The sequence below is a fragment of the Ogataea haglerorum genome (assembly GCF_019207285.1).
Source record: "Ogataea haglerorum isolate 81-453-3 chromosome Unknown 81-453-3_NODE_2_length_903871_cov_94.662503, whole genome shotgun sequence".
Taxonomy (NCBI): Eukaryota; Fungi; Ascomycota; class Pichiomycetes; order Pichiales; family Pichiaceae; genus Ogataea; species Ogataea haglerorum.
The window spans coordinates 217,119-232,361 of NW_025065152.1; the positions used below are offsets into that span (position 1 = coordinate 217,119).

The 15,243-nt window shown below is 43.2% G+C and overlaps 10 protein-coding genes across 10 annotated transcripts; 5 read left to right on the top strand and 5 right to left on the bottom strand.

Moving 5' to 3' along the window:
- Positions 1-38: 38 nt before the first annotated feature.
- On the bottom strand, positions 39-560 carry KL911_000692 (uncharacterized protein; the record flags this gene model as incomplete). Its single annotated transcript, XM_043200974.1, has 1 exon — positions 39-560. One exon carries the CDS (start codon positions 558-560, stop codon positions 39-41), a length of 522 nt encoding a protein of 173 aa, XP_043056256.1.
- A 43-nt stretch (positions 561-603) lies between these two features.
- On the bottom strand, positions 604-2,045 carry KL911_000693 (uncharacterized protein; the record flags this gene model as incomplete). The annotated part of the gene is made up of 2 exons (XM_043200975.1): positions 604-1,349; positions 1,844-2,045. 2 exons carry the CDS (start codon positions 2,043-2,045, stop codon positions 604-606), a joined length of 948 nt encoding a protein of 315 aa, XP_043056257.1.
- Positions 2,046-2,364: 319 nt separating this feature from the next.
- Positions 2,365-3,561, top strand: KL911_000694 (uncharacterized protein; the record flags this gene model as incomplete). Its single annotated transcript, XM_043200976.1, has 1 exon — positions 2,365-3,561. The coding sequence occupies one exon, from the start codon at positions 2,365-2,367 to the stop codon at positions 3,559-3,561; it is 1,197 nt and encodes a 398-aa protein (XP_043056258.1).
- Positions 3,562-3,691: 130 nt separating this feature from the next.
- KL911_000695 (uncharacterized protein) lies at positions 3,692-7,102 on the top strand (the record flags this gene model as incomplete). Its single annotated transcript, XM_043200977.1, has 1 exon — positions 3,692-7,102. One exon carries the CDS (start codon positions 3,692-3,694, stop codon positions 7,100-7,102), a length of 3,411 nt encoding a protein of 1,136 aa, XP_043056259.1.
- Positions 7,103-7,105: 3 nt separating this feature from the next.
- On the bottom strand, positions 7,106-7,522 carry KL911_000696 (uncharacterized protein; the record flags this gene model as incomplete). Its single annotated transcript, XM_043200978.1, has 1 exon — positions 7,106-7,522. One exon carries the CDS (start codon positions 7,520-7,522, stop codon positions 7,106-7,108), a length of 417 nt encoding a protein of 138 aa, XP_043056260.1.
- Positions 7,523-7,591: 69 nt separating this feature from the next.
- On the top strand, positions 7,592-9,271 carry KL911_000697 (uncharacterized protein; the record flags this gene model as incomplete). Its single annotated transcript, XM_043200979.1, has 1 exon — positions 7,592-9,271. One exon carries the CDS (start codon positions 7,592-7,594, stop codon positions 9,269-9,271), a length of 1,680 nt encoding a protein of 559 aa, XP_043056261.1.
- A 76-nt stretch (positions 9,272-9,347) lies between these two features.
- Positions 9,348-10,793, top strand: KL911_000698 (uncharacterized protein; the record flags this gene model as incomplete). The annotated part of the gene is made up of 1 exon (XM_043200980.1): positions 9,348-10,793. The coding sequence occupies one exon, from the start codon at positions 9,348-9,350 to the stop codon at positions 10,791-10,793; it is 1,446 nt and encodes a 481-aa protein (XP_043056262.1).
- A 52-nt stretch (positions 10,794-10,845) lies between these two features.
- Positions 10,846-11,679, bottom strand: KL911_000699 (uncharacterized protein; the record flags this gene model as incomplete). The annotated part of the gene is made up of 1 exon (XM_043200981.1): positions 10,846-11,679. The coding sequence occupies one exon, from the start codon at positions 11,677-11,679 to the stop codon at positions 10,846-10,848; it is 834 nt and encodes a 277-aa protein (XP_043056263.1).
- A 112-nt stretch (positions 11,680-11,791) lies between these two features.
- Positions 11,792-12,358, bottom strand: KL911_000700 (uncharacterized protein; the record flags this gene model as incomplete). The annotated part of the gene is made up of 1 exon (XM_043200984.1): positions 11,792-12,358. The coding sequence occupies one exon, from the start codon at positions 12,356-12,358 to the stop codon at positions 11,792-11,794; it is 567 nt and encodes a 188-aa protein (XP_043056264.1).
- A 92-nt stretch (positions 12,359-12,450) lies between these two features.
- Positions 12,451-15,228, top strand: KL911_000701 (uncharacterized protein; the record flags this gene model as incomplete). Its single annotated transcript, XM_043200985.1, has 1 exon — positions 12,451-15,228. One exon carries the CDS (start codon positions 12,451-12,453, stop codon positions 15,226-15,228), a length of 2,778 nt encoding a protein of 925 aa, XP_043056265.1.
- Between the last annotated feature and the right edge of the window lie 15 nt (positions 15,229-15,243).

Consider the following 15,243-nt stretch of genomic DNA (forward strand, 5'->3'; position numbering starts at 1 on the left):
TAGTATATTTAATGTACAATAATGCGATTAATGCTGTTTCAGACCAGAAAACCTATAAAACAAGCGTCTAGGATCCTTTCATAGTTTACCCATCTGTGGTATTTGTTGAACAAAAACGTCCCGTCTTTTCCTGCACACTTCATCAAGACCTCAACACCTCCAGGATGGAAATCAAGATAAGGCGACAAATTGTATATCTTATGATTTAGGCAAATCCAGAAATCATGCTCTTTATTGTGTTTGTTCAGCTCCTCCCTTGTCACTCGCAATGGAAAATCCCTAGGATCGATGGATCCTTTCATGTTGAATGTCTTTTTCTTAGTCTCCCAATCTAATGGCGAATGCCCCGGCTTCAGTCTAATTTTTCGGCGCGCGTTAGTAGTCATTATACTATCCATTGGCGAAACCGTTGGTGTCACATTAGGCGTCACGGGACCATTAGGGCTCAAATAGCTTCTCTGAGGAGCAGCAAGTCTAGTTAAATTTTCCGCTCGCTGCTTCTTCAGCTGTTCCAGTTTCTCCTTGGCGCTCATCTCAGCTTTTGCCGGTGAAGGCGTCATGACTGGAAGTGATAGAAAAAAATATATGGGATCGAACACAGCCTTATATTATGGATTTGAGTAGGCTCGAAAGCGATTCGAGCTGAGTTTCAGCAACTGCCGCCTCGTTCACCAGCTTGTCCACCATAGTGTAATTGACAGGCTTTTTCGAAGGCTCACTAAAGTCATCTATTTCGACATTGCGACCGTCAACGAATTTGATGGACGTTGATTCTTCAATAATGATTTTATTGACTGTGCTCTCGATCTGAATGTCGAGGTAAACACCTTTAGATTTGTGCAGTCTCATCTGGTGAGCTCTTCCAATTATGATACAGTTTCTCAGCTCTTCTGCGTATAGGAACGACTCGGAATGTATCACAAATAATGAGCCCCTGCAGTTATTCATAGTAACAGCTCCGGCAACCATATCTGCGGGAATTACTATTATCGAATTCTTGATCTCAGAAAGAAACACTCCCTGATGTGTCTTTTCGATAACACACTTAATTCCGTCTTTCCCATAAATAGTTGGCGTGCCAAAAGTCGAAGACTGTGAAGACTCGACATAGGACAATCTATTATCGCGACTTGGCTTATAGCTGAACCTAAACTTCTTCTTATTAAAGGAACGTTTCTTGTCGTCGAGAGAAATGACCCAGGAGTCGATTGTGCTCGTGATATTCTTCAAATCATACTGAGGTATTCCTCCAGTCTCATGGATCTTGGCGACCCAATGTTTGAACTTGTTAATATCATCTCTAATCAATTTCCAATCGGTATTCTCATCTGCATTATCTATCTGCTTTTCTATTACTACTGGTTAGCACAAAGAACTGGCTCACTTACTTTTCGTTTGCTCATGAAACTTGTCCAAAACTTCTTTGGCACTCATAATCTATATTATTGTTGAATATTTAGATCGGACTATTTAATCTGCTGAATCTTTTTGATCCCTTTTTCACTCCGAATTTTATATCATTTGTCAGTCGATCGAGATCTTTAATGCTTCGAAAATATACTCAATGGATATAGAGCCGTCTTTCGCAAACATCAGTCTCAAAAAGATTTCTCTTGCAGTAAGAGTAAGGCTTTCCATCTGCAGATCTGATTCTTCTTTTAAAAGATCGTTGCGTCTCTTCTGAGTGCTTTGCTGCGCTACCGATCTGGTCACACCATAGGGCACCACCAGAAGATCCCACCCGAAACCTCAACAAAATCTCACATCTATCAACACACAGTTTATACTCCTGTATATTCGTTCAGAACGTTAGAGATGGTTCGGTACACCAGTGTTAAAAGACTAGCATTTTGTAGTTTGTCTGTCCATTTCAATCGCTCCACTTTCGATAGATAACGAAAGAAAACGTCGAAAAGTGTAAAGATGCTCTTGCTATAGTTCGAGTCCTTGGATGCTTCAAAGCTCTGACTCAGGAATTGAGGATCGCTCTTATACATCAAGTAAATTGCCTTTATCAACGAGTCGAGCGATGCGATGGCGTCCATAAGATTCAGATCTAATTAAATTCAGGAACAAGAATGTACATATTTTTATGGGCTGAACATATAATGCATCTACTTTTTGTAGTACATTGTTAGCCCCAAAGGCGGTGCAGAAAGCAACGGAGAGATCTTCAGCTCGGTTCTGGGTAGCAGCTTGATTTCGGTGACCTCATTGGCGAGACATCAATAACAGGCATTGTTTTCTGCAACTTTCGATTCAGGGAGTGAAAAGAAATCAACCTTAGACACCCTTTCCTGAGCCAAAGTTGAATGTCGTAAATATTTTTGAGAATAATATTCGATAAATATTGATAGTATATCAATGTCCTCTTCGAGCGATGTTTCTAAGGGACGCCGAACTGCAAACGGTCATAAAAATGACCACCAGGCACTTGACAATCAGGTCAACGAATACCTTAATGATATGAACTACGTCGACGATGTGCAGAATGATGTCCGAATACACAATTTCGGGGTTGATTTATCAGCTCTCAACAACGAGGACTTCCACATAGATCCTTCTATCACCAACGAAGATTCAAAACAACAAGATCAGGAAAACATAAATGCAGCTGCAACTGCAGTGGTAGCGTACCAAGAGACTCGGCGAGCTAAGGATGAGAAACAATCAGATAAACCATCTCACATCGACGAAAGCAACTCGTTCCGTCTGTTGGAGGTTCCCGAAAACGTGGACCCCAAAAAGATGTGTCGGTTTTGTGGCAAGACATTTGCTCATCCGGGGTCCCTCGGAAGACACCTCGACAATCGCAAAGGGTCTCCGATGCATCCAGCGGACCAGATTGAACGAATTCGTTCCAATGTGGCTAGACGCGGTAATCCAGAGGAAGTTCGCGCACGCAGGGCAGAAAGGGCGCGCCTTTACAATAGGAGAGACTATGTGAAGTTGAAAAATAGAGAACGACGACGAACACAAAGCAAAATCTACAGAGTGAGGGAGAACGCGCAATTACAGTTCTATAAGAGTATCAGCACCCCTTCTTTGGCTGCACATCCTTCGTTTCCGCGTATGGTGTTATTTTTCCTTTCTCCGAAAGATTGGCCGCATGATCCTCCAACGTTTCAAACGCATGAGACGTTGATCATGCATCTCGATTCAGATCCCGAATTACGCAGACGCTTACCATATTTATCGGCCAATCTGGGAATTGACGATTACAAGGACAAGCTGAACACCGCGTTCGAGAACTGGATGACTTTGTCAAGTGAAGCGAAAAAGGAGATGTGGATGCGAGAGCAGCGTCTGTGTGCTCAGGACGCACTAGGCAGTCTAAGTCTATTTGATTTTGCAATCAGAGAGAAATGGGCTCATAAGCTGACCAACGATAAGAGACAGGAGATACTTCAGAGCAACAAGTCGGAGAGTATGAGCTCTCCAAATTACAATGAGTCCTCTGATTCCGATTCCGGTCGAGACGTCAAGGATGCGCTATGTCCTGATGAATTTGCGGCCGTGGCAGTAGCTGCGGCAGCTGTCGTCAACAATCACGATGAGTAAGAGCGCATACTGCATAACTAACTGATAACCAGTACTTAATATCTGTAAAATTTTTCAGGCTGTGTAGTCTTCTCAGGTATCGGAGGCTATTTCGTTAAATCTATGTCAGTGGAGAAATAATCCTAACAAAATGCCTGGGCTTGTGGAATCACCTATTGAGCCATATGCAAGACCCGTGAGGGCTAAAGTTCAGCTGGCTTTGGATTCTGATGGTGAATCGGAGTATGTAAGCCTGAACAGTCAGGTTTATAAGCTTATCTATGGCGATTCATTAGATAATAAAACAAGATTCGTTTCGCTACAGTTATTAGGAAGCCCGATATTCGTCGAATCCCAGCTGTTAAAAGCCGAATTGGATAGCGAACTTCCACAGGACAGCATTGAATTGCACAGCCCCCGAATCTCAAGCAACTATGGATCTGATTTCACTTTGGAGAACTGCATTATAGTTCCTGTGACAAAAGTGCTGTCGCTGACGTCTGTCATTATGGGGTTCCCTCGAGACGTCTACAAGCTACTTGAAGGCGTCTCCAAGGAGCGTCTATTTGAGCTCATAGGCAGAGAAAAAGGATCCAGCGCGGGCCACATCCTGATTCGCAAAAACGATTTTTTGAGAACTCTGCATGGCGAGATTATTCATTGTGAACCTGTTGACCAAGGGTTCTTATCTCTAGATACCAACTTGGTGATCTTGAAACAGCAGGAAGGTCTAAAGAGCGGGATAAACACAAAAATTCACAGGTCTCGCCCTGGAGCCTCACAGATCTCCATATCTACGCCTACGGATTTCTCTGCTTCCAACCTTAATTTGGGGGATCTAGCATTCGACGACACTTCCATATTCAGTAACTTGACGCTTCAGCCCTTTGAGCTTCAAGTAAGCTTCCTGAAATACAGCACGTTGATGGAATGCACGCACATCCTAGGATCCTCGCACGAATTCGATCACGAGGACGATCAGCTTTTTGCCTGCGTATGCTCTTCAGTGTTGCAGAGAATTGGTTGTTTCAGTGGTGATCTTGTGCAGCTGCAAATCTGTGATTGTGGGGCCGGCATCGTGTGCGCATGTGATAAGAGTGCAAGGGAAATGATAACCATAAGGGTATTTTCACTGGCAGATCCAAATGACTTTGATCCGGAAAATATATATCTTTCGCCTGTTTTTCTCAACGCTATCGGAAACCCTCGGAGAGTTTTTGTTAAGAGACTCTGCAGTCAACGGCAAAATGGCCATCTTGTCTGGGAAAAACTGGAAAATCATGTGCCTCTGGCCAAAGAGGTGGTAATTGCAAGAGTAGCATCTCCAATAACGCTTGACAGAACAATGCAGCATTTATTTTTGTCGAACCTCAAGTCATACTTTGAATCGAAACATCGTGTGATTATGAAAGACCAGTACATCCCGGTGCCCATAGACACCGTGCTGGCAAAGTCCCTTTTCAGCACGTACAATGCATCTGGTGACGAGACGCAGCCTACTATCATACCACAAGGAATACCTAACGAGCTTGCCTGGTTCAAAATCACTGAAGGGACTGCCGAGACGAATGATGGCAAGAGCTTGGTAGCGGGAACACAGTACATTATCGATCCTTTGAAAACGAGAATGATCCAGTCCGGAATTTGCCCTGACAAAGTACCTTTGAGCGACGGTATATCCTACAGTCAGCTGAGAGATTATCTGGAGCTGCCTCGACAATTCGCTTATCCTTGCTTGAAGATTTCAAACGTGATCACGTTCCCCTATGCTAACCAGTTGCGGAAGATTGTCAATGTTGCCTTCCGTATCAGGGACAATAGCTGCGAGAGGTCAAGGCTGCAAACTACAATTCTCCTCTCCAGCATGACGAGATGTGTGGGAAAAGCCACAGTTGTGAGACGCATTGCTACAGAAATTGGAGCCAATCTGCTTGAGCTGGATGCGTACGATTTTCTCAACCAATCGTCTGTTGGCAAGACCATTGGGACTATTAAAGGTAAGTCTGACAGGGTTGTGGAGACTTGTTGCTCGGTTATACTTTTCGTGCGGCACATCGAAGCACTTGCGAAGAAACCAGACCCTAATCAGCAACAGAAGGACTCAATGTCGTTGAAGCTTGCTGAATTGATCGATGAATACACATCGAAAGGCGTCATATTCATTGGGTCTACAAATGATACTGATGCCGTCTCGGAGTTGATCAGGTCAAAGTTCAAGTTTGAAATTAATGTTAATGTCCCTACTGATTCGGAACGAAAACTGATTTTGACAGACCTGCTAGATAATTTGAAAGCTAAAGACAGAACACCTGTGGCTTTAAGATCAGACGTTTCTCTTGATACATTGGCACTGCAAAGCGCTGGATTGACTGCGAACGACCTGGTGTCTATCGTGGATAACACGATCGCTATAGCAATCGAGCGGCTCGAAAGGCTCTCTGAGGAACAAGGGGTAAATTGGGACCAGATTTTATCCTTCAACGGTGGTCGTATCAAACTTACACCTGAGGATTTTGAAGCATCCATCAATGATGCCAGAAACAAATTCAGCGACATGATCGGTGCTCCTAGAATCCCAGACGTCAAATGGGAAGACGTTGGAGGACTCGATGTTATCAAGGAAGAAATTTTGGACACGATTGAGATGCCGCTCAAACATCCAGAATTATTCAGCAGGGGAATGAAGAAAAGAAGCGGTATCTTGTTCTACGGGCCTCCAGGAACAGGGAAAACTCTGTTGGCGAAGGCTATTGCTACTAATTTTGCTCTCAACTTTTTCTCAGTGAAAGGCCCAGAGCTATTAAATATGTACATTGGAGAGTCAGAAGCAAACGTGCGGCGAGTGTTTCAAAAAGCACGCGATGCAAAACCTTGTGTGATCTTCTTCGATGAGCTGGACTCGGTTGCTCCCAAGAGAGGAAATCAGGGGGATTCTGGAGGAGTGATGGACCGTATTGTTTCCCAGCTTTTAGCAGAATTAGATGGCATGAGTGGAGCCGAAGGAGGAGATGGCGTCTTTGTCGTTGGTGCGACGAACCGGCCCGATTTGCTGGACGAGGCCCTTTTGCGCCCCGGAAGGTTTGATAAAATGCTTTATCTTGGTATTGCCGACACTCATGAAAAGCAGGCTAAAATTATTCAAGCACTGACACGAAAGTTCCAACTTGACCACGAGGTCGACCTCAACAAAATCGCGGAAACCTGTCCATTCACGTATACAGGGGCAGACTTCTATGCTTTATGCTCCGACGCGATGCTGAACGCCATGACTAGAACTGCCGGTACAGTGGAGAAGAAAATTAATGAGTACAATCGTGGTCGTGGGGTAGGAGATAAGATCAGCACGCGGTTCTGGTTTGACAACATAGCAAAGTCCGAGGATACAGAGGTACTGGTAAAAGCAGAAGATTTTGCCAAAGCTAGAGATGAACTGGTTCCGTCGGTGTCGGCAGAAGAGCTCCAGCATTATCTATCAGTGCGCGAGAAGTTTGAGGGAGGCAAGACCCAAGAGATTGTGCATGAAGCACCTGATGATGCCGACATTGTAATCTCACATGACTAGTGTTTAATTGAATATGGTAATTGACTTCACTAATGCGTCTTTAGCCGTTTCCCAGCTCTTATCGTCCAGCTCGACCTGTAGATTTTTCCATCTGAGCCAGATATTAATGTTTGCTGAGGTGCCTCCACCTTTTTCCAATGGCTCCCCCAAAACCTCCAACAAACGCCTCCCGCTAAACTCTGAATCAAGATAATAGGGCAGAGCCAATTGACATGGCCTGAAAGACTTGTTTCTGAAGAAGAAATCAATACTGTCTATTTTATTGCTAATTATAACAAAACTGACCCCGTCATCGTAGAAGTTATAGATTTCACAGTCTTTGAGTATTACCTTTGTTGAGTTTTTGATGTCCAAGCCAACCCTCTGAAGCAAAACCGGCTCAAATTCGCTCCCCAAGAGGCTTTTCCACTTGTCTGACATGCCGGAACTTAGTAGTGCAACCTCCAAAATATAGGTGGACGAAAATATTGTTCGTTGATTTTATACATCATGGAGTCTCCACTGATTTCAACATTTGGTGAGCGCTTGGAGTCCTTTCCAAGCTCAGCTGAGGACTATGCAAAAATAAGGCACCGACTTTCGCACCGACTGCTAAAGCTCCGCCGTACACTCAAAATTCAAACCAAGGACACCAGAAACTATAAAACTAAAGAAAAGACGTCCTCGATTAGTCCGGAGAATTATGAAATGGACACCAGGTTTGGTGATGTCCTTTTATACCTGATTGAAAGAGATCTTGTGTTTGTGGAGGAGATCACGTGCGGCCAGATTGAGTATTCAAGAACTACAAAGACATTGACCATATCCAAACTAAAGAAAGCTCGTCAACATGCTAAGCAGTTACTTGCTCTACTGACGAACGAGCAAGACGATCTCAAATTGCTAGCAGTTCTGATCTTAGCCAGCTATGTTGAAGGTCGCTTGGCATTTTCGCGCATCAAATGGGTAGAGGCCGCCTTTGCTTTCTCGGTCGCTCGTTGCTCATTGCAATACTTGTCCCAGACGGGAACCTCTGACCTATACACCCAGATCATTGAGGGGTACGTCGACTCGGAGTTGAAACTTTGTGCGTTGAAGCTAGAGAACGACAGAAATCCAGATCTTCTCCAATTTTCAAAGACATATGCCACCACCAAAGACACCATTCCTTATCTAAGCAAGGCTATCAATATTGTGAAGAGCAAAGATGAAGATATTCTCAAGCCTATCTCCAAAACCACACTGGTCGATTCAGTTTCGTGGTTTGGGTTCAGTGCCCCGGTGAAAGATCTGGATCTTGCCCGAGCCATCACCAAAGCGCAGAACGAAGAAAAGAATGTAGTGGAGGCCGATCCTACATCATTTGACAAATCATTCTTGCTGTGGACCGATGCATCGAACTCTCACAAAAGCTCATTGAAGGGCGGCATAGATTCGGATGACGATGAGAATCAGGACAAATACGTGATCATGACGTATATCGATTACCACCAGCTTCTTCTTAGAATCAGAAGAAATATTTCGCTCCTGAATAGAGTGAATGCGAAACTGAACAAGAAAAAAACGGTTTCAAAAGCAGCATTTTTGGAGAACGCTAAGGAATGCATCAAACTATACGACGATGTCATATCCTCATTCAAAGAGCTCACTGAGCTTTCAGGTGTGGCCCATAATGAGAGCCTTTACTCTTCTCTTCTATCGTTGCAAGCATACTTCTCTGCGCTGAAAACCTACAAGTTAGCTAAGTCTTACTTGGTATCCAGCAAGTATATAGAGTCACTCGCCTTGCTGAAAAAAACCGTGGAGATTGTCGAAGAAATAAAGCCTTTGGAGGAAGTTTTTGAAGGAGGCATTCCAAACACCCAGGAGATTGAAAAATTCAAGTCTGAGTCTAATTCTCTGTTCACAAAAGTTCATGTTTTTACCGTGTACTTCACCAAGGAAAATCACAAGCCTCTTCTTGGGGACTACCTGATTGAGAATGTCGATGCGTTTCCAGGTCTGGCTACCGACGAGCTACTGGCTAAAATAGCCGATCTGGATGCCGGGCTTAAACCTGTGGGAGTGAAGCCTGTTCTGTTTGATGTCGCCTTCAACTATATAGACTACGACTCAGATTTATCCAAAGTGACCGCCAGTGATTCAAAGTCGGAGAAGAAAGCTGGCTTTTTCGGTCTCTTTGGACGTTGACTATATTATATTTAGTTATGTAATGCCCTTATATAAAAAATAGGTCAAACAAATTAAGCTTGGTAATATTTATTCAATGCAGTCACTTACAACAGTAGATAACGATTCCAGCCATGCGTGCTACATATGCTTGGCCGGAAAAGATGAGCTTGCACCATTTTGTAACCGCAAAGAGTCCAATGATTGGGTGAAACCTTGCAAATGCTCGATTGTGGCGCATCGAAAGTGTTTCTTATCGTGGGTTTCCAGTCTTGATCTACAGAAAAGAAAACAGGAAAATGGCCTTGGATCTGGTGATCCGAACTCAAGGCCAAGCACCCTCATGTTCAACTACAATATACAGAGTCTATTTATCGGATTGCCTCTTATCAAGAAATCCGAGATTATCACTGTCTTCATTGACTGTCCACAATGCAAACGTCAATTATGTTTCCAGACACCAAACTCCCGTATCTTGAATATTAGACAGACCATCGATGCAGGTATATCCAACATTATGCGTGTGGGGATTTCCTCTACGGTGATATCGTCATCGGTCGCTTCCGTAAGCATGGGCTTTTTAGTCGGTCTTAGCGCAACGGGTCTACGAGTCATGCAAATGGTAACTCCACAAAGTGTGCAGCTTTCCCTTTTCGATGTCAAGAGCACCACTACGCGAACTCTGGTCTCCGCTTTGGATAAAGGACTAATTCCTATACCCAAATTTCTTATTATCACCGCGTCGATACCCTTATATTTGGTGTACATGAGAATGAACGTTTTGGGTACTGGACCAGTGAATATGATTGGGAGAGTGTTTCCTTTGCTTCTTTATAGGGATTATCAGGATCTGAAGGATAATCCGGCAAAGAAGTTTCTGCTTTTAACTTTACCTCTCCAATATCTTTATAGGGCTACCTACAGCTTGACTCTCAACAGATTGTATTACAGATGGTGCAAGCAAGTTCAGCCCTGTTTTATTGCCGACAGGCTCTCACTAAAGGAACTGGAACGGATAGAAGAAGAAAACAGGGAGGAGTTTGCATACCTAGAGGCAGAGAAAGAGGCAGAGTCTCCAAAACCTGCAGGCTCTGGATTCTCTGGGCTATTGCAAAGATTATTAAAAGCGCTGACTTCTAATTCGATCATCAGAAAAATCCATCTTTCAAGACTTAGACGGGAGCTAATCAACTGTTTCAAGTTTGACTACTCCAAGGTTTTCCAGGGATCGCAATTTTACTTCTTCTTGGCATCCACCCTATCATGGCCGTATTTTGGGGAGCTTATCAGTAGACTTTTGATATCCCGAATACCTCACATCAACGAGATTTTGAACAAGCACATCAACACACCGGATGAGGCGGAGTTCCTGAGAAACCTGCTGGGATGCGTTGCAGTTGTTGTGCTGAAAGACTTCGTGAACTTGTATTTCAACTACAAGAAATTCAAGCAATTGCGAGATGTTGACGTCGTTAGTGGATTGAACGATGACTTCATGCAATACATTAACGACAAATACCACCAAGGAGAAGACATGAACTAGAAGAGGTTTGAATAATGACGTGTGACGCGAATCACCATAGTTAAATAGTAATCTACACTCTCTTTCTTCTTCCAACGTGAGCCTGGAAACCAGTTTTGATCGACGACACCGACTTCGTCGAACCGCAGGCGCGACACACAATGAAGTGCAGTCTGTTGGTGCTCTCTCTCTTGAGTTCCGTGTTCATAGATTTGCACGTCTTGCAGATAACATATTCCTGGATGTATCTTCTCAGCACACTCTCGATATTCTTTGCTTGGAATCTTCCCTTAATAATGAGTCTCTTCTCACCATCGATAGAACCTGAAGTACCCAACTCTGCAAACAAATATTGAATGAGATGCTCTGGGTTTCTTTGCAAGACAGAAGCGATCGTCTGCACGTTGGCGAACATGGTCTTCTTATTACCTTCTCTGGCCACCTCAGGAGGAGGGATCTTAAGCTTGGTCTGCTGGCCTCCAGCCAATTCGGGGTTTTTTTCTTTGAGAATACTGTAGAATCTCGAAAGAAGGTTTTCATATGCCAAAACTGTATTACTGAGAGAGTCTTGTGATTGTGATTGCTGTAATTGTTCAGTCGAGCTAGATGATTGATCGTCGGCATGAATACCAGCTTTCTCGAGTTGTTTGTCAAAGTCATCTGCTTCACTGGATTTCGTGCTCTTCTTCTTCTTCTTCTTCAGTTTGAGCCCTTCGAGTCCATCGACGAGCTCATCCACTGGTTCTGGGGTATCGGTTTCTTTTGTCTTCTTCTTTTTCTTCTTTAGAGACGAGAACATTTCATCTAAGTTTTCCTCAGATGGCGCGGTAGCTTCCTCAGCATCAGCCTTGCTCTTGACCTTCTTCTTCTTCTTTAGCGACGGATCGAATCCCAAATCTTCTGACATATTGTGATTCACTGCGGTTTTCTCGTTACAAAAATTTTCAACATATCACTTTCTGGACCTCTTCAAGCCGGGTAAGTGCGACACGGTAGCACGTAACATTAAATAAATCTATTCACAACTGATTAGACTCGAGCCCCTTCCGGAGAGTTTCCACCTCACGCGATTCTTCCGTTGCCTTCTCGATCTCCGTTCCCTCCTTGTACTGGACTTTCTGTGCCGGTTCATCATCGTCCTGCTGAATATCGAATTTCTCCAAGAAGTACTTTTCGACTTCAGATTTGTTATTCTTCTCTGCCTCGTAGATAGCGTCGTGGTTGAACTTGTTTTTCAGGAATGGGTCTGCGCCAAATTCGCAAAGTACCCTGATTGTCTCTGTGTGCCCATTGTACGCTGCCCAGTGCAGCGCCGTATTTCCCGATTCATTCTGTTTATTAACTAAATTCTGTGCATCGTTCCTAGAAAGCAACCCCAATAGGTATCGACAGGCCTTGTCATGTCCATTCGCCGCTGCCATGTGTATGGGGGTAGCTAAAGTGTATTCGTCTTTAATGGTCAGTAGCGTTTGGGGGTCGACATGTTTCTCGAAAATTTCTTTCAAAGAATCAAGATCCCCCACTCTCGCTTCATATATGATATCATCCATCTCTTCTTCAGACAGTGTCTTCTGCAAGTCAACCATCTTAGATAGATTATCCAAGCTATATATTTTTTGAATTTTTTTTTTTTGACACTGTATTGTCTGCCAAAGTTTATTAAATTGCAAAATTGCAGATGGCTTCTTCAACTAAGGACTCGAAAGATGAGAGTACAGGCCAGAAGAATGGTCAGAGCAGCAGTCAGATGATAGATCTCACAAAGATCAAACAAGAGCTGAAAGGATTTAAACCAGATCCGACTTATGTGAGAAAAAGGACTACTCGTCTTGGCAAGCTATTTGATAAGGTGAGTGACTTCATCGGCACGCAGGAGAGTCCAAACACGATTGATGAGATGTACGCAAAACTAGATGTTGAAGAACGCACTGACGACAAGCTTAAAAGACGGAAGCTAGTCATTCACCAACTTCTAGAATTCTTGCTACAGATCCATAACCTTGTCCCACGTAGCAACCAGACAGATATGATAGCAATTCCCTTATACGATATGAAGACTGTTAGCACAATGGTGAACATTATTGTGATAGAAGGTGTTTATACTTGTCTACCACAAGGAATTGGTTTTCCTCTAGTAAAGCGCAGACTAAAGAGTTTCAAAATTCCATTAAAAGTTGTCAAAATACCCTATCCCCGGGGTAAATCCATCCTAGAGGACATTGTTAACACATTCACAGAGATCTATAAAACAGATAGCGATCTGAAAAACCTATTAGTTGTGGGCACAGGATATACGGATGCGCTGACCTGTTGCATAGTTTTAGCTAAGGATGAGCCAAAATATGAATCAACTTTCAAGTTTTTGGAGTCCATCTCGTCAACCTATCAATTGTTTTCGCTTTATGGTTCTCTTATATCCCAGCCCTTACAACAATGGTTTAAGCTTTTCGTTATGAATCGCTTGGCAGACCTTGTCGTTGAGAGGGCGCACAATGGAGTCCAATCTTTGATTGAGGTCATAATGGGCTTAAGAGAAAGCGAGACGGTTGATGTTGCGAAGATTGATGAAGTGCTCAAAGTACTGCTTACTACAAAACCATCAAGACTGACTAAAATCGAGTATCTACAGAATATCGGAAGTCAACTATACAATATTTTGGTTCATGTGAATTGGCCAGTTATGGTGTCTATCGTGACTCAGCTTCTTGAACAGCTCTACGTCAAGAATCCTCTCATTGTACGTGATTTTGTTTTCAAACGGATATGGAACATTTTCAATCCAGATACAAGGGAGCTTTCAAATGACGACGAGAATATCATGCTCACTAGCGAGGTAGAGCTCAACAATGCTTTCAATGTAGTACTATCCATCACAAGAACATCCGGAAACGAGGAATTTGTGAGAACAATGTTCGAGCCAATTACTGTGCCCTTCTGGTCATACCTGCTTTACCAACGCAAGATGTCCAAAGATTACGGTCTAACTGAGAAAGTTTTCATTTCTGTCTTGGCAAGGCCAGACGGGAACTACACAATTCTGAACACTCTTCTGAATAATCTGATGGCAGTTGATGGGAGATCGTGGGAGTTTGCTTCTGGAGAAAATGGTTTAACATATATCAAAGAGAAATTCGCAACTAAAACTAATGTTGATATACTCGACAGTGTGGATTTCGTAGCAACAAGTTTTGGGGAGCTGGTGAAAAAATTGAGTGCCATCGATGAAGAGCAAGTGCAATATGTGTTTCTAAAATGTCTAAAAGCTTGGTTGAACGCCGACGAAAGGCTTTTAACCAAAGATGATGAGAATCCCTTCGTCGGGCTGATCAATCTCAAGGTGATTGAGTATTTGAGCGACAATCTCAAAGACAGCTTGACCAAATCGGTTGATAACACTCTGGAACTATTGTACTCTGTGATAAAAGACGAAATGAAAGTTCACACAGAAACTCTAAATGTCATCAATGAGAAGGAGGATTCAGATGACGAAGAAAACGACAACAACGCCAACCTCAAAATTGTTTTTGAAATATTATCGACAATTATAACCGACGGTAGACTCTCGTCCAAATCTCTCAAAACAGTGTCCAACATACAATCAGCGCTACAATCTGTGGACCCAGATTTATCTCAACATTTGAGCACCATTGTATCTGGAAAAGATATAAAGGAGGCGGAAAACTTTACGAAAGAAGAACAAGATATAGCAATCAAGCAGAAGGCATTGAAGAATCTTGCAGACAACTCGCCTCCTATCAGGGTTCATGGGCTCCAGCTACTGAGAAAACTGGTCGAGTCGCAGTCAGCGACGACATCTTTGGAATTTACCATCAATCAACATATGTTGCAACTTAAAGATCCCGAACCATTTGTTTATTTGAACGCCATTCGAGGACTAGAGGAGCTATTAAAGTTTGACCAAGATCTGATCAATAACTATCTCAATATTTACTCAAACCCCAAGATAAATATAGATGAAAGACTCAAACTAGGCGAGGTGATCCTCCGATACATCAACTTCTCTGGGAACGCTTTGAAGAATGCAGGTCGGATAATTGGAACTACCTTGGCCATCGTCAGGAAGGATTCCAACCATGAAGTTGCGATGAAAACGTCTGCAATGTCATTACTTGGATCATTGTGCAGAAATAATCCCCTTGCTACTCTAAATTATATGGACGACATCATGGATTGCGTATTTGGAATCTTACAATTAGAGACAAACACAGATTATGCCGTTTTAAGAAGATCTGCAGTCGTCCTCGTTGATGATATCCTCTCGGCTAACGAGGGACTACAACTTTTGGGAAAGTACGGAAAAAAACTCGATACCACACTTAAGTATATGGTGGAAACGGACAGCGACTACCTAGCCAGAGAACAAGCGTTGTCTGTGCTCTCACTCATTGACGACAAATTTGCACAAACTTTCCGTGAAACCGTCAATATCCATTAACCTTGTATATATCGT